This window comes from Amblyraja radiata, chromosome 5, assembly GCF_010909765.2.
Source record: "Amblyraja radiata isolate CabotCenter1 chromosome 5, sAmbRad1.1.pri, whole genome shotgun sequence".
NCBI lineage: Eukaryota > Metazoa > Chordata > Chondrichthyes > Rajiformes > Rajidae > Amblyraja > Amblyraja radiata.
In genome coordinates, this window is record NC_045960.1 from 101377020 (window position 1) to 101395914 (window position 18895).

At 42.6% G+C, this 18895-nt stretch overlaps 1 protein-coding gene across 6 annotated transcripts in view; it reads left to right on the plus strand.

Annotated features, from left to right (window-relative positions):
* The window catches only part of adgrb3 (adhesion G protein-coupled receptor B3), a 713405-nt gene that overhangs the window by 644369 nt on the left and 50141 nt on the right, over positions 1 to 18895 (plus strand). For 5 of the 6 annotated variants that reach the window (XM_033021883.1, XM_033021886.1, XM_033021885.1 and 2 more), the window contains 6 exons: positions 212 to 278; positions 3008 to 3093; positions 3410 to 3508; positions 3894 to 4065; positions 5239 to 5334; positions 17334 to 17373. In XM_033021883.1, the coding sequence (XP_032877774.1) occupies positions 212 to 278; positions 3008 to 3093; positions 3410 to 3508; positions 3894 to 4065; positions 5239 to 5334; positions 17334 to 17373 (560 nt within the window). The remainder of the gene's footprint in view (positions 1 to 211; positions 279 to 3007; positions 3094 to 3409; positions 3509 to 3893; positions 4066 to 5238; positions 5335 to 17333; positions 17374 to 18895) is intronic. The other variant, XM_033021887.1, reaches the window with a different exon arrangement.

Below are 18895 nucleotides of genomic sequence, written 5' to 3' on the forward strand. Positions count from 1 at the left end.
ATATTAGTAGATCATAGATGTTCTCAGTTAGAGAGTTTCTCAGGTCCATTTTTAGTGAAGAGGCCCATGGATCTTGAATGCTGGAACTCCATTGCAATTAATTTTGTGTGCACCATTTGAGAATCTGTCTGCTCTTGAATTTGCCCACTGATGATTAATTAAATGCACCCTTCTAATTTTAATGTGTTGGTTATTATTTTTATGTTCACAGCTGCTGGCTGTCACTGGAGGGAGGCCTTTTATATGCATTTGTTGGACCTGCAGCAGCTGTTGTTCTGGTAAAACAAATATGCATGCGCTTTTATCATTAAACCTTGCACATCCCACTTAAAACGCCATTGAGGCAATTTGATTATTGCATGTATTGATATTTCATAAAGTGACTAATTTATCAATGCAATGTGCCTTTTTTCTGTTTATGTGATTAATATCTTGGGGGTGGGGGGGGGGGGTGGGGGTTATTTTTGCTTGTTAAAAACAATGTATTCAATTATAAAATTCCTATGTAGGTGAAGCATATTAAGTAACTGGCTGCATTGATAGGTCCCTACTCTTGGTGGGGAGATGCCTTCAGCGCCCGCGTTGCAATCTCAGTCAGCTCTATATAGCAGCAAAATAATAAGATCATAAGTGATAGGAGTAACATAGAAACGTAGAAACATAGAAAATAGGTGCAGGAATAGGCCATTCGGCCCTTTGAGCCTGCACCGCCATTTAATATGATCATGGCTGACCATCCAACTCAGTATCCTGTACCTGCCTTCTCTCCATACCCCCTGATCCATTTAGCTCCAAGGGCCACATCTAACTCCCTCTTAAATATAGCCAATGAACTGGCCTCAACTACCTTCTGTGGCAGAGAATTCCAAAGATTCACCACTCACTGTGTGAAAAATGTTTTTCTCATCTCGGTCCTAAAAGATTTCCCCCTTATCCTTAAACTGTGACCCCTTGTTCTGGACTTCCCCAACATTGGGAACAATCTTCCTGCATCTAACCTGTCCAACCCCTTAAGAATTTTGTAAGTGTCAAATCAGTCTGGTGAACCTTTTCTGTACTCCCTAAAGTAGAGTAGAATATTGGCCATTCGGCCCATCAAGTCTACTCCGCCATTCATTCATGGCTGATCTATCTCTCCCTCCTAACCCCATTCTCCTGCCTTCTCCCCATAACCTCTGATACCCGTACCAATCAGGAATCTACCCATCTCTGCCTTAAATATATCCACTGTCTTTGCCAGCACAGCCTTCCGTGGCAAAGAATTCCACAGATTCACCACCACCTGACTAAATAAATTCCTACTGATCTCTTTCCTAAAAGAATGTCCTGAGAAGTTGAAAATGTGCAATAAGAATCAAGTGGCAGAAACATTCAGCAGGTCAGGCAGCAGCTGTGGGGAGTGAAAGAGTCTATGTTTAAGATATAAATCAAATGACTTGAAACATCAACTCTATATCTCTCCACAGACACTGACTGACCTGCCAAGTGTTACTGTCATTTTCTGTTTATATTTCAGAGTCAGGCTGGCTTTGCATGGGAGAACAATGGGGAGGGGGAATTAGTTCATCCTGCAGTCTGTTTGGTGCCAACCATGACTGCAGTGACCCGCTATCTAAATTCAGAGACGAAACACTTGCAACAAGCATCGTCTATTTTTAATTATGGCAAAGAAAAATATCTGTGGATGCTTGAGCTTTTAGAGCAGCGAGGAAGATGATATTTCCCTGGCTGCAGCCAGGTTTGGGAAGGTTTAGGGTATTCTCTGGGTCATTGCGGATACTCTGAATGTGACATGGTTTCACATGGGAGCAGATGCTGCCATGTCTGTTTGAGTTTAAAGTGGCAATTGGCTGTTTCAAACCTCACTAAAGTGCACATCAGAGCACTCCACACTCTAGCCATCAGAATCACTGGTGGGAAGATCACAGTGGAGTTTCTAGCCGGGCACGTCCCACAGTAAAAGCCACACCATCCACTTTGCCCACAAAGGTATTGCAAAACTCAAGGCACACAAGGAAAGCAAAGACATAATTAGCGAGGTATATGATTCCACTTTCAGGAATTGTGTAATGCAATTCAGATACTCAGAGATGATATATTTTCTTATTGAGTTAGCACTACTGCAAGGGATACCTTATCCCATTCCTTGTTTACACTAAGGATGCTGGTGTAAATGCAGCACATTAAACAACAATGGCAATGGTTTTATTATTTGCCCTAAAAAGGCATTGTTGTTTTGTTGAGGTTTTTATTTTGCTCTAATGCACAGGCACTTGTGTGTTGCATTAAGTAACATGGGCATGGAATCCTGGGTGGGATCAGGTAGTTACCAGATCCAAATTCAGTTGAAGCATAAGCAAGGAATTGTTGTTCAGATTTCCTCGTCTCTGAGGACCCAACAGCACACCTTAATTTAATAGTATAGATGGGGAATATCACTTGAAACGGTGGAACAGCGTCAAATGTGCCCAAAGGTGTGTCACGTAAGGGGATATCGAAGGTAACCTGGTGTTTCCCTGCCCCGTATCACTTCACACTGTGGGAGGTTAGGGGGCTAGTACAGAGTAAGTCTGACAAGCTGATATAAATTACCAATGCTGCGGCCACTCTGTCGTTGTGATGGAGCACATTGATTGTTGAGGCCAAGGGAAGTGCTCTGAGCGAATAGACTAGGGAGCACTATCGCCCCAAATGCTCCCCTGATCCAGTGACTTCTCAGAGCACTTTGGCAACACTCCCAAATCCTGAGAACCCAATTGAGTAGTAACTGGTGCCTGTGGTAGAGCGGGGCTTTTAAAAAAAACGAAAAGAGGAGTAACAGGTTTGAAAACAGAACTTTGCAAATAAATCCGAATGCTCTGTGTCACAGCTGCGCAGCAGGTTTGGTGAAAGTAGCAGCTGCAGCAGCGGCTTCAGAGCTTAAAGGTTGTGGATCTGTGAGGAAACAGTGATGAGTGTTGTGGTCCACCCAGCATAAAGATGACAAAAAGCATTTCTTCTTTCGTAGGTCAACATGGTGATCGGCATTTTAGTTTTTAATAAACTCGTGTCAAGAGACGGAATCCTAGATAAAAAGCTAAAACATAGAGGAGGGTAGGTGGTGACTGCTGAAACATTCATTGTTTTTTTTTTTAAATGCTCATGACAAGTGCTTTCTTAAGATGCTGTAAAGAACATATACCTTGCATTAAGTATATCATAGTATTTCACCTCTTAATTTAAATGTATTTGACATTGATCCAGATTCTGCATGGCTTTCTTACTCGTGTGGTGTAATGTAATTATCATATTTACCATGGAGAATTCTTACACTTATATTATTTTCTTTTAATTCCTGAGGGTGCTGGATGCTTTTATTTTAAAGCTGCAATCTTTCTCTTTTTTTTGTTGAATTTTTATTTGGTTCCAGTCAGATGAGTGAGCCCCATAGCGGCCTGACCCTCAAATGTTCCAAGTGCGGAGTTGTTTCAACGACAGCCTTGTCAGCCACCACTGCCAGTAATGCCATGTTAGTCTCAAGCATTTTAAATCTGTATCTCTCTGTATATAATATATGTATAATGTATATATATATGTGTGTGTGTGTATACATAGACTTAAAACGTTATAAATATAAACTGCCCAGATAATTAAACTGTTGTTTTGGTAATCATAGATTCTTTTTATGGAAATATATAAACATTTAATTTCAAATGACTGTTGGAAAGGTAATAGATGTAAATCCAGGTGTCTGTAGAGATGGATAGAATATCAAGAACTGTAAAGTACAGATTGAAGTCTTCGGAAAAAACATTAACTTTTTTTTATCTCTAAATCTGTAATTTACGTCACACTTAATATCGTGTAAAATCGTGTGTCTGGCCAGTTCTGATGGGCTTTCTGTTTGTGTGCAGGGCGTCTCTGTGGAGTTCCTGTGTGGTGTTACCCCTCCTCGCTCTGACCTGGATGTCAGCAGTGCTGGCAATGACCGACAAGCGATCCATCTTGTTTCAGATCCTGTTTGCTGTGTTTGACTCACTGCAAGGATTTGTCATTGTCATGGTGCACTGCGTCCTGAGGAGAGAGGTGAGTGGACAGTTACCGCCGGCAGTAAGCATTAACCAGCGGAAGTAATAAAATAAACATTGGAAAATGGCGGGCAGATAAAGAGCGACAAGCACGTGAAGCTTACCACCAAGGTGGTTGTGCCATCGTAGCTGAGCAATATTTCCACAATCAGCCCCGCTTCATAACCATCCTTTCACCCACAATAAGATTGCCCCAGCGCTGTAATGTTTGGAGGGATGTTATGCTTGGTCAAGAAGTATATTCAAAAATGAGATAAATTAGATATTTGGGTACAAAAGGTATAGGTATCGGAAGGGAAACGTTTGAGGTAAATGAAAAACCATGATCTTACGGAAAGGTGGAGCAGACATGAAGGGTCATCTGTCTAATACCCAGTCCCATCTCTCTGGTTGTAATGTTATGTTGGTGGTGCTTGTACATTCACTCCCTCTATTTGCTATGGAGATTCATGTTGAAATACACAACCTCATGAATGACATGACCAAAAAGGTCGATGAGGGCAGAGCTGTAGATGTTGTGTACATGGACTTCAGCAAAGCATTTGACAAGGTTCCGCATGGTAGGCTGCTCTGGAAGGTTGGATCGCATGGGATACAAGGAGAGATAGCTGAATGGATAGAAAATTGGCTTCATGGAAGGAAGCAGAGGGTGATGGTGGATGGTTGCTTATCGGCCTGTGACTAGTGGTGTGCCTCACAGTTTGGTGCTGGGCTCGTTACTGTTTGTATACTATCGGCAAGATTAGCAAGTTTGCAGATGATACTAAAGTGGGTGGTTTTGCAGAGAGTGAAGATGGTTATGAAAAATTGCAGCAGGATCTTGATCAATTGGTCAAGTGGGCTGAGGCATGGTTGACAGGTTTGGAGGGATATGGACCAAATGCGAGCAGATGGGACTAGTGTAGCTGGGACATGTTGGCCAGCATGAGCAAGTTGGGCCAAAGTCCCTGTTTCCACACTTTAGCACTCTATGACTCTATGACTCCAATGATACAGGAAAAAAATCCATCTCCTATATCCAGGTGCATAGCACTTCTAACCCATATTTAATCCAATCAGTTACACTGATTGTAAATTGATTATAATGCAGACTAACCTTTCGAAACTTCCGGCATGCTTAGTGTGCATTTATGTTTCGACATCAACTTAACGTTATTTTTCGGATCAACAGGTTCAAGATGCTGTTCGATGTCGGCTGAGGAACTGTCAGGATCCAATGGCTGGAGATACTGCAGGCACTTTTCCAAATGGTCATGCTCGGATTATGGTTAGTATCAGTTTTTCCCTTCGTTTTGCTGGTATTATTATTGATTTACCATTGCCATGTGCACTGAGATCCAATGAAAAACATTTTTTTGTGCCCTATCCAGGCAAATTATACCATATAATTTCAGCCTGACAAATGTACTGAGACAGGTTAACGTAGGTCACCCCTTTATCCTGGCCCATTTTTATGCTCTGTTGTCTTCAGTGTAACTGAAGGTGGGCCTCCAAATTTAAACCATCTCCTTTTTCTCTGGGTTAAAATTGGGTTAAGTTCACATGGTTGTTATTATTTGGCAGACGACTGATCAGATTATTGGGGAACATAATGTTTTCAAATTCAACTTTTTTTCCTGGCAAACAAGCTTAATGCAAGGGATCAGTAAGTCTGAAGGTTGACTCAAGCAATATATATTATGTGGTTTTGTATTTTGTATCCCCATTACTTTCAGTACAGAGAGATTACTGATCTAAGTCTCCCAATGGACACATCAACACATAAGAGAACAGTCAATGATTTTACTTCTAATATTTATATAAAAGCACATGTTGAGGTCGATTTTGCCCAAGCATGTTGCCCAAGCCATCCATTCAAGGTATCGCATATTCTGCAAATCTGCTAATTTCAAGAGAGAATTAGATTTAGCTCTTAGGGCTAAAGGAATCAAGGGAGATGGGGGGAAAGCAGGAACGGGGTACAGATTTTAGATGGATCAGCCATGATCATATTGAATGGCGGTGCTGGCACAAAGGGATGAATGGCCTAGTCCTGCACCTACTTTTCTATGTTTCTAAGCTCGACTTGTTTGTGCACTCTTCAGCGCGAACATTTTTGTTGAGACTGTCAGCTGATGATGGTGCGGTGAGGAATTCAATATCTGAGACATGAATGAACTAATGCAAGAGATATTGAAAATGAAGGATAATTAGTAATGACTGGGTAGAAAGGCAAATTGAAGTAAATACATTTACTCTAAGAAACAGGGAAGAAGAATGAGAAGAAGCTATATTTAAGAGTGAGTTAGATGTGGCCCTTGTGGCTAAAGGGATCAGGGGGTATGGAGAGAAGGCAGGTACAGGATACTGAGTTGGATGATCAGCCATGATCATATTGAATGGCGGTGCAGGCTCGAAGGGCCGAATGGCCTACTCCTGCACCTATTTTCTATGTTTCTAAGCGGAATAAAAGAAAGGAGAGAAGATAACATTTTTTATCTGTTATTTTTGACATCTCCCTGAAAATTCAAAACCTAAAGAGTTAAAACTACATGATTGCAATAATTTCCATGTCAGAGATGTCGGTTGTCAGTGATTGCCACCCACGCATTATTTAAAGGCTAACCAGACTGATGACTTTGAAACCAAAATATCTGTGATGAGTTTGATTCATATGTACTGCTCTTGAGCCATGAGCCAGACACTGAAATGTGAGTTTTGCAAAGCTACCATGGCAGAGTTTTTACCTTGAGTTGAAGAAAATTTAGTAAGAACCAACATGGCCGTCCGAAGGGGGGGGTGCACTGGGTGCGACCGCACCCCCCTTTTTTTCCCTTAAGAAAAAAGTCACCCAAAAAAAAAAAAAAAATCGAGAAAAAAAATAAATCAATATTTCCACTTTGGAAACGGCCAGTTCTCTGTTCTCTCGTCCCTGGGCGGGAGTGGCTGAATCTGAACCCAACGACTGTAACCCCAACACCAGTCGCCGCTGCGGCGGAGCCCACTCCCCTCGCCTCCCCCTGCCGCCGGGGCTCAAGCCATCTTCCCCCCACACCACCCCCGCTGAGCCCACGCCACCCTCGCTGGGTCCACGCCACCCCCGCTGACCCCCGCTGGGTCTAAGCCATCCCCGCTGGGCTCACGCCACCCCTGCTGGGCCCACGCAACTCCCGCTGACCCCCGCTGGGTCCACGCCACCCTCGCTGACCCCCGCTGGGCACACGCCACCCCCGCTGGGCCCACGCCACCTTCATTCCCCCCGCCCGCTGGGCCCGCGCCACCTACATCTTCGCCCCCCCCTGCAAGAAAGAGGGGGGATGTGAGAGGGGGGAGGGGGGGAGAGAATAATATTAAACAATATCAAATAATATCAAACAATTGGAACTGCTTTCTTTTCCTTGATAACAATACTGAAAAATATGAATTCCATAGTTTGTGACATAAATACACATTTTAATGGGATCATTATATACAGATGTAACATTTCCATTTTGAGATCGGGTGGAGGGGGGAGGGGGGGAGTGCTGGGGGCAAATATGCGTCAAGCCGATAGCCTAATCGTTAAAGAGTTAAAAGATAGCCTAATCGATAAAGCGCTGAGAAAAGGAATCAGAGCTGTCGAGGAAAGATACTCTGAGAAGTTGAGGAGCAAGTTCTCAGCTAGTGATTCTTCTTCAGTTTGGAAGGGCATGCAAGAAATCACCAGCTATAAGAGGAAAGCCCCCCGCTCTTTGGACAACCGTCAGCTGACAAACAACCTGAATGAATATTACTGCAGGCTTGAAAATCAGAAACGTAACCCTAGTACCCCCTCCCCAACAAACACAGCCAGACCCCAGTCTGCAAAGAATGGACCCGGCACCCTCTCCTTCCCATTCACCACTTCACACCTACTTAAGGCAAGACTCCAGTATGAAAAGAGTGGAACCTTTCCCACTCCACCCAACCACTTCACACCCACTCACAGCCTGACCTCAGTCTGCAAAGACTGGGCCCTTCTACACCCACCCCACTCCAATCACCACTTCACACCCAATGACTGCACCTCCACAGACACCTCTGTCAAGCTTCTCAAGTTTGTGGATGACAAAACCCTGATTGGACTGATCCAGGATGGGGATCTCTGTACTCTTTTCAGTTTGACATCTTTCCTATAACATGGTGCCCAGAACTGAACACAATATTCTAAATGCGCTCACCAACGTCTTATACAACTGCAACATGACCTCCCAACTTCTATACTCAATACTCTGACTGATGAGGGCCAAAGTGCCAAAATACTTTTTGACCACCTGATATACCTGCGACACGACCTTCAAGGAACCATGCAACCATCAACCATTCCTCTGCCCACCTGGCTAATTGATCCAGATCCTGCTGCAATCTTTCACAACCATCTTCACTATCTGCAAAACCACTCACTTCTGTATCATCAGCAAACTTGCTAATCTTGCCCTGTTCTGTGACGTTTCAGAGTGCTGGAGTAACTCAGCGGGCCAGGCTGAGTATAGAAGTTTGGAGGTCATGTTGCAGTTACATAAGAAGTTGGTGAGGCCGCATTCAGAGTATTGTGTTCAGTTCTGGGCACCATGTTATAGGAAAGATATCATCAAACTGGAAAGGGTACAGTGAAGATTTATGAGGATGTTGCCAGGACTAGAGGGCCAGAGCTATAGGGAGAGGTTGAGTAGGCTGGGACTCTATTTCATGGAGCACAGGAGGCTGAGGGACGATCTAATAGAGGCGTATAAAATCATGATTTGAATAGATATGGTTGAGTCTTTTGCCCAGAGTAAGTGAATCGAGGCGCAGAGGACATAAGTTTAAGGTCAAGGGCAAAAGATTTAATAGGAATCTGTGGGGTATGTTTTTCACACAAAGGGTGGTAGGTGTATGGAACAAGCTGCCAGAGGAGGTAGTTGTGACATTTAAGAAACAGGTAGACAGGTACATGGATAGGACAGGTTCGGAGGGATATGGATCAAACGTGGGCAGGTGGGACTAATGCAGATGGGACATGCTGGGCCGAAGGACCTGTTTCCACACTATCACCCTATGACTCTATCTTTCCCTCTCAAACCCATTCTCCTGCCTTCTCCCCATTACCTCTGACACCCCTATCAATCAAGAATCTATCAATCTCCTCCTGAAAAATGTCCATTGACTTGACCTCCACAGCTGTCTGTGGCAATGAATTCCACAGTTCACCACCCGCTGACTTAAGAAATTCCTGCTCATCTCCTTCCTAAAGGAATGTCTTTTAATTCTGAGGCTGTGGCCACTGGTTCTAGACTCTCCCACTAGTGGAACCATCCTCTCCAAATCCACTCCATCCAGGTTTTTACCAGGCTGGGACAGACGGCAACAGCTTCACACCATGTCCCAAAGCTTGTGTCCTGTCCTGCATCACCCAAGGCAGCAGAGACGTTATAGGAGAGGGCAAGCACCGTAACAAAGTAGCTCACGATGGTTTGGGTAACATTCAGGAATGTCTATGCATGGCACATCATGAATATTACTGAAGAACGGTCTTGACCCGAACTATAATCTATACCTTTTCTCCAGAGATGTTGCCTGACCCACTGAGTTACTCCAGCACTCTGTGACATGTCACCTATCCATGTTCTCCACAGATGCTGCCTGACTCACTGAGTTACTCCAGCACTCTGTGATATGTCACCTATCCATGTTCTCCACAGATGCTGCCTGACTCGCTGAGTTACTCCAGCATTCTGTGAAACGTCGCCTATTCATATTCTCCGCAGATGCTGCCTGACCCGCTGAGTTACTCCAGCACTTTGTGACTGTTTTCCCTTCACCCATCTGCCCAAGCTCACTCTCCCCCTCCTTTCCTATGTTCCTTGCCACCCATAAACCTCTCTCTGCCTTTACATTTCACTCCTCTTTCAAATCTGCTCTACTTATCTACATGCATTTTTCTTCTTCACTTTTTAGTCATAGAATGATGCAGTGTGGAAACAGGCCCTTCAGCCCAACTTGCCCACACGGACCGACATGTCCCATCTAAACTTGTCCCACTCACACGCGTTTGACCCATATCCATCTAAATCTGTCCTATCCGTGTACGTGTCCAAATGTTTCTTAAACATTAGGATAGTCCCAGTCTTAACTACCTCCTCTGGCAGCTCGTTACATACACCCAGCACCCTTTGCGTGAAAAAGCTACCTCAGATTCCTGTTAATTTCTGAAATATTGGTCATAAATTTGGTGCAAAAAATGCTCCAAAACAAGGCTCAGAATGGATCAGAGAGCATCTAAAACCCCTGAGCTTTCAGGGCCCTTAAGTGGGCCTTGGACCCCGGCATTGAGGGACTTCACGCTTCGTGCTCGTGATGTGCGCAGCGCACACATTATTTCACATTACGTTTTTTGTAATCCAGTCATGCCACCCCCCTTTTTGAAAAGCTTCGTACGGGCCTGACCAATAACTAGGAGAATTTGGCCCAAAACATGTAGATGTCATATTTTCAGTGCCACACTGATTAACTTACCATACTTTACTATAGGCAAATTCTTGATTAAAACAGGTGTCAAGGGTTATGGGAAGAAGGCAGGAAAATGGGATTGGGAGGTAGTGATCAGCCATGATTGGATGGCGGAGTGGACACGATGGGCCGAATGGTCTAATTCTACTCCTTGAACTTGTGAACGTACATGGAGTCCAAAAAGCTATCAGTCTCACCAATAATCAGTGCAAGTAGTCTCATAATATTCAATGATGTTTGAATATTCTCAAACAACCACACTTTCAGACAGAGTGTTTGAAAAATTGACAATCTCTGAATATAGAAATCTCGTCTCAGTCCTGTAGGCCAATTTTTAAAAAACATTTAATCTTTATTAATGCCTCAGTTAGGTGTTTAAGGATGTCGGCTAGGTCATTAGTTTTATGGATACTGGGGAATCCGAGATGAAGCCATCTCTCCACAAATATAACACTGTTGTCATTAGTCAGAGAGTCATGCAACTCAGATACAAATCCTTAGACCCGCTGAGTCCAGGACAATGATCGAACACTCACTTACACTACACCTGCACCAATATTATTTCAATTTTCCATTAACCTCCCCCAGAATCCACCAGAACCACGACTACGATACACCCACCAGTGGTGATTTGCAGTGGCCAATTCTGGTGACTCTGCAATGTACTAGTTCCAGGGCTGGTATATCCTTTGCAAGCTGTATTGCCTAGAGGAGAGCTCAGTTTCTTTAATGCAGGGTAAATGCACTGAACAGTAAGTCACTTAAAGCACCAAGTACTGTAATCTTCTCCACTTTCTAGCCCTGGTGGCCCTTTTGACATGCATCTTTGGAGCAGGACCAAAGGAGATGCTTTGTTCACTCTCGTTAGAAGAGGAGAGGATGGCAAACGGAGAGATAGTTTATGATAGATATGAGCACATCTTGGGAGTGTTCATGGAAATTCGATGCCAGGCAAGCAAATTTACAGCTGGCATTTAGAACTAATGTAATCCTGGGGCCTGTTTCATCTGTGGCCATTGGAGTGTATTACACTCCATAGTGTTATCTTGTATCATGCATTAATTCACAGCGCAATGCTTTGTGACCTTGGGCAGATTACATTCAGATAACATTTGCGTCCCAAACTATCCCTAGACTAGAAATAAAATAATTTGTGTTTATTTGGCCACTTCCAACACTTTGGGACATTTCTAAAGCACTTTACAGCCATTGAATCATGTGTGGCCACTGGTGCAAAGTTGTTTTTTGGCCAATTTGAGTCCAAGAAATAATGAGAGGAACAGCTGGATAATTTGCCTTTTAGGTGTTGGTTGAGCGATTTATTTTGGCCAAGACAATCGCTGTACCATTTGTCAACTCTGAGCAGTTAATGATATCAACTGTTACACTATTAAGCTTGGTGTTATTTGCCGTGCAAAGTCCTTAATGTGATGTAACATTCAAATACTTGCAATAAAGTGGCTGTCCAAAAGAAATAGTTGGAAATGCATTTTAATGCCATATCGGAGCTGACACAGAGAATTCATTCGGAAAATATATATTCTTGCCACTGCTTAATACTTATTCACAGCTCTCTATGGATCATTGAGGATACTTTAGACTTGGTTCATGAAACTGTGTGAGATGATAAAGCAGTGAAAGTGTGCATATGGCCTGACCTTTAATCAACTTGTCCTAGTCTTGGATGTGACATCTACACTTACAGTCGGGTCACAAAGTGTTCTCACCGCGCAACTATAAAATATTGTCAAGGCTAGAAACTGGAAATCAAGTCACAAATGCTGAAAATATTCAGCAGGTCAGGCTGAGAGGAGAGATACAGAATTAGCACTTCAGATACTCGGATGAACGTTCATCGACCTGAACAATTTGCGCTGTTTATTTTTCCACAGATACTGCCTGACCTACTGAGTATTTCCAGCATTTTTTTGTTTTTAAAATGCAAGATGACATGTCCAAATCCAGACTGAGACAAGAATAGAAAATATGCAGTGTCTGAAAGGGAAAGAGAAAATCAGCACGAGAGAGGGAGTGAGTGGCAGTTACAGTTTGATGACTAGCAGTGCGAGGCTCTGTCTGTAATATTATCTGCTCTGCAGGCACAAGGAACTTCAGATTCTGGAATCTTGAGCAAAACTCAAAGTGCTCTAGGAACTCAACGGGTCAGGTAATGGAGGGAATGGACAGGTGGCATTTCAGGTCAGATCTCTAGAGAGGGCTCTTGACTCAAAATGGCATCTGTACATTCCCTCTAAAGATGCTGCCTGACCCACAGAGTTCCTATAGCACTTTGTGTTTTGCATATTACCTATTCTCTCTCTTTAAAATGCCTATGAATCTTCAAGATAACAAAGAGTTAGATGGACAGCCCAAAGCAGCTGGAGCTTTTCTCTTGAGACCAAGGAGCTGTAAGGATAGATTTAAAAGATAGATCCAAAATTAAGAAGTGTTTGGACAGAATAAATAGGTAAGACTGTCTGGGGTATATTGTGTGCACATCAAGATGTTAGATTCTGGAATGCTCTGCCTGAGATGATGGGAAAACAATATTTAATAGTAACTTACAAAAATAAATTGGATAACAAGCCAAAGGGGAAATCTTTGAGCCTTCTGGGATAAAGGAGGAAAGCCAATATCTATTGAATATCTATTTCATAAAAGCCAAAGATGCAATAGATCAAATACATTCAATGATTCTGTTTATTCTCCTCAAATGTGAATGAGTTAACATATTCCTACTTATTCCACATTTATGTATTGGTTACTTTAACCCTAGCTAAGAAAGCAGGAAACCAATCGGTTCCCCTAGCACTTACCGGTGTCACATGGGATGCACATCATCAGCGGAGAGTATCTGTCTCTGATCTCTGTGTGGGAGAGGAGAACGCTGATAGCTGGACAAAGACAGTAAGGGATATGCACCTGGCATATCTAGAAGCTCTCTAAATCTACTCCGATCAGTTGTGTTGCATTTTGGCTGTCATTATAAATCAGTTGATGCTCTGACATTCCCAGGTGTCCTGGTATCAGAACTGTGTGCCATGAACTATCATTCATTCATTTTCTGCAAAAGCTCAACCCTGTCATAGTTTGACTTTGAGGGAAGGCAAGATGGTAATAATATGTCTGGTGTGTATTACTTCAAATGGATGGCTACCATCGTTTTGAAAGTATTAAAAGGTCATATTGAGAGACTGAATTCAGCTTGAATGTTTATGCTCATTGATTGCAAGGGTCACACCCACCCTCTTGATAGCAATAAACCAGTGCAAGAAAGTGAATGGCCATCATATACTGTAATTTGTGGTGTATAATTTGAAAATTAATGTTTCAATTAATGCTTCAGATTACAGCGCATTGTCTCCAAGGCCTCCAGGACCATCAACTCCCCCCTCCCCTCAATCCATTCCATTTACCTTCAATGTACCTCAAAACGGGCAATGAAGATCATCTCGGACCCCTCCCATCCAGCAAACCACCTTTTCCAGTCTCTCCCTTCAGGGAGGTGCCTCAGGTCACTTGCCACAAAATCCACTCGTTTTAAAAACAGCTTCTTCCCCTCAGCAATAAGAACACTCAATTCCCTCCAATAACAGACAACACTAAGGACTCTTGATGTAAATAGTGTCTTGTCTATGGTCTTTGTCTGTTCTTTTGCACTATGTTCTGTTGGTGAGATTTGTGATTTGTGATGTGGTATGGATGCACTTTATTACTATGATCTGTGTTGTTATATGTGTTAATGTGACTAAAGCAGTGTATCATCATGTACCGAACCCAAATACCACCAACCCTGGTTGCGTGGCAAATAAAGATTCTATTCTATTCTATTCTATTCTGAGCTCTGTTCAAGGATTAGAGGGAATCAAGGAAGTACTGACATTTCTACAGTGGTGTTTGCTTCCCCATAATATCTTAAGGCGTTTTCAATTGCCAGTGCAATTGCTATTTGGTTGTATTCAGATGCCAGTTATTGTGTACACATAAAGGCTCCACAAACTGCAATGTCAAAAGTGATTTTCACCTTTTGTCATTATGCTTGTTGGCTGTTAAATATTTGTTTGAACGCTAGCTTTGCAGACAGTTTAGAATTGTTCAATGGATGTTTTTAAATATGTGTCTGAAACATATTTGGCATTTCATTCTGCAGCGAGGTGCTCCCCAAGCACTGCACTGAAGTGGCTCTGCATGGATCCATCAGTATAATCAGTACCTTGATATCACACCAACGCATCATGTTCAGACCACATAGTATTTTTCTTTCCTGGCATTTGGTGGTTGAAACCCTATCAACTGAAGGAAAGCAATTAAAAAAATACCCATAGGAAAATGAACTTAAAAAAAAAATAAGCCAATGATATAATTGGAAAAGACCAAGCTCCCAGCACAAAACCTTACAAAATGTTAGCACCAGCCAGGCTTGGAGCTGTAATACTTACCCACCTCACATTCTCCTTGTCCAACAACAGTAGGCACTTGAAACCTCAGCTAATGACTGAAACTAAAACAGAACAGCACTGTCTATGATCAGTGGGCTGGGCAGCATCAACACAGAGAGAAACAAAGTTAACATTTACGGTTGATGAGGAATGACCTGAAAGACCTGATCGTAACATCTACATATAGAAAATCTTCCATCCCTTACGGCCATGGACATTAGTCATTGAACTCAGTCAACAGCAATAAACATCTGAAAATATTGCCAGGTTATGTTTCTATTGATGGCTCGCTATATCTGGGAAGAATTATCCACAGATGACTGATTTATAAACACTACAGAATGCTTTGTCACCCTGACAATATTGGTGTGATGGATTATTGGACCAGCTGGCCTGACTTGAGCTATTCCACTACATCTGTCCTCTATGGTCATTGTCGTTGATACAGACAATGGACACAGGCAACCCATCTATGATTCTGCCTCGGTCTTCTGGAAGTTCTCTTGTAAGCACATGATCTCATCCGAGAGGGTGGTAATTAGAAACCAGCCTCTATTCCCAAAGGAGGGAGGCAGAATTGGAAAGAATCTCGATTGCTGTAACACAACTCAAAGCAACCTCCTAATGCTAGTGTAAGTAGCAGCATTATCCAATCTCCTGCCCTTCGAATGAGACTTAATGTGATTGCTTCTATTGTCAGCCAGCAAATTCTTCTCTAAGTAGACATGTTATTGTCATTTGAACTTGATTTATACAGTCTACTGTCACTCTTCTGTGTAGCTACTCTATCTACTTAAATGCTGTTTGACTCCTTTGGAATGTGGAATGTATCTCGACCCGAAACATCACCAATGCTTTCTGTCCAGAGAAAAGCCGCCTGTCCTGCTGAGTTACTCCAGCATTCTGTGTCTATCTTCGATTTAAACCAGCATCTGCAGTTCTTTCCTACATGTATATGGAATGTATATTGCTTGCTTCATTTGATATTGCATAAAATTCAGAAATTCAGTGTATCAAAAATAAATTTGTCATTATACTTCACTGCAGCACAAGAAGCCTGGATAAGGGACTTGCTGTTGTGCCCTATACAACAGCCTGCACATTTGTATTCACACTCTAATAACAAAATTAAAGGAAATCAATTTACAGCAAACCCTCAGCTTCTCTGCATTGTTTCACTCCTTACTTGGAAAATTAGGGCTCATTTGCATTAATTTTGTTTATCAATCAAAGCAAAGCAATTAAAATATTACCCATAGGAAGACTAACTTCAACAAAATGCAGCTTTGGGAGCATTGGACAGGACCTAGTTCCCAGCACAGAAAATTGCTAATATTAGCATAAGCCTGGCTTGGAGCTTTTAATACTCAGTCCAATCTTTGACCCAAGCTCATAACAACATTGACTCACAAAAGTACTTCTAAAAGGTCATAATGGAAATCAAACAATCAATTTGTGAAAGTCAATCATTTAAGCTTGACTTATGTTGAGATTTCACATACTTTGCATGCTGTTTGAATTTAATTTCTCTTATTTATACACAAAGCTATTGTTCCATGAGGCTTGTGCTAATTGGTACTCTCATTTCGAGTTCAGTCGCATTCATCCTTTCAATAGCTTTGTGCTGTCTCAGTTGTGAACTTAACCTGCATCTTCCCATGAAATAATCTAATTCAATAGTTCTTTTCATTTGATTTAAAAAAATGACTTTGTTCTTCCAGTAAGTGATTCATTTTTAATTCCAGGCATACTATAAAGGCTCTCTGATTGCAGGTTGAATTGGATTTACTAGCTATTTTCTGTCCTCATCACTTGACACATGAGTGCAATGTGAAGAACCTGCTCTGTACAGGGCAGAACAATGAACTATCATTTGAAATTATCCATCATCCTCCATATTTCCGTTTTACTTGCCTTCTTCCCAAGCCGATTCATAACCTGCAAAATGCACCCTGCAACTTATTCCAAAGGCTCCAAATAGTCTGAAACTGCTGTAACTCAGGAACTGCTGATGCTAGTCTATACAAAAGATAGACACAAAAGTATTGGAGTAACTCAGCCGGTCTGGGTGCATCGCTGGAGAAAATGGATAGGTGATGTTTCGGGACCCTTTTTCAGACTTATTCGGAATAGCTCAGAATTACTTCAGAATAACTTGGGTTCATTGGAAGTTAAGCAAAGTTATCTTCAGTATTTTTTAATAGAAATCAATGCATGTTTTTATTTTAAAACACAAATTGCTGGAATAACTCAGCAGGTCAGGCAGCAACTGTGTCTGCTTGTTTTTATTTAATTGTTGCCATTCACGTTTTAATGGATTTTTCTGATTTGTTCTGAACAGACAGACTTTGAAAAGGACGTGGACATTGCATGTCGGTCAGGTAAGAATTGACAGAATAAATATACGTGTATTAACTACAATAGGGATTGTCCTATTTCAGTCAGCGGCATAAAGCTGACAATGTCTCAACCTCCCATTGTGCTCCTCTCCCAATCTGTCTTAACCCTTCCCTTCCTCTTTGATCTCAGTGGCGAAGTTAGGTGTACCGTGGAACTAGGTGGATTTGACCATAGCTGCTATGATGTAGTCAGGCAATGTGGCAACATTGGATAACACACTGCAGCTAGTGCCAAACCTCAGCATAGGTCAAAGATTGATCAAACACCTGGCCTGGCCCACAGTTACCATGACAGAGTTGAGTTGCCCCATGTATCGCATATATTCTGCTAGAGCCGTCAGATCATTGTGATGCAAAAGCATCAAGCAAAACTCTTGGTGGAGAATACCCTGAATTAGTTGCAACATTGTACATTTTCAAGGAATTATTGTAACAGGCGGTATTGACAGGGGGTTGGGCACTGCCTCCGACTGGGTTGAAAAGCTGGCCGAGCCTACAAGTGCTGAGAGGTGGATTGGATGTTCATAGATGTGCTAACTAGAAGTACATACTGGATGTTTCTGGTGCTTTGGAACATCAGCTAGGAGCTCTGACTAACAGAGGTGGTGATGGCCATGTGGTGCATTGAAGAGAGTTTTGAGTGTATGTCACGGGTAGCAGTGGTGGCATTTGAAGATTCACTGACCTTGAACATGACTGAGACTGCTAGATAACAGCCAGGTCAAGATATAACTCCTGTGATGAATACCACTGTTTGCCATTGCAGTGTGTCCAGAGGGTCGCTTGACCCTTGCCTCCAAAGGAAGTGTGAAGTAAGGAGCCAATTCTCCTTACTTGTGCCATTCTCCAAGATGTATAACTCCTGCCAGCACCCGTCTCAGTAATGCTGCACCTCACCTAGGTCTGAATTCCAATGTTGGCTAATGCTAACCGCTGAATATTCCCATTCTCTGCTGAACTGCACAGCAGTAGCATTGCTAAGCATTGTTAGCACTATGTTCACAGTGGTCACTCAACAGCTAGCATTGAGCGATTGTGAATACACAGATTGTAACACACAGCAGCAGCAACGTGTACAAATAATTATACATCACAGTCCATTCACCAATTAGGGACCCAATCCAATTAACATGCTTAATGCCCCTGTCCCACTTAGGAAACCTGAACGGAAACCTCTGGAGACTTTGCGCCCCACCCAAGGTTTCCATGCGGTTCCCGGAGGTTTTTGTCAGTCTCCCTACCTGCTTCCACTACCTGCAACCTCCGGCAACCACCTGCAACCTCCGGGAACCGCACGGAAACCTTGGATGGGGCGCAAAGTCTCCAGAGGTTTCCGTTCAGGTTTCCTAAGTGGGACAGGGGCATTAGATTCTGGAATGCTGGGCAAGATAGACACTATGAGATGAGTGAAAAAAAATGAACTAGGAACACTGGGAAAGGTTGACTTGGGACTGAGATGAATCAGGTTGTGGATGTCTAGAATTATCTGATGTTCCTGTCATCT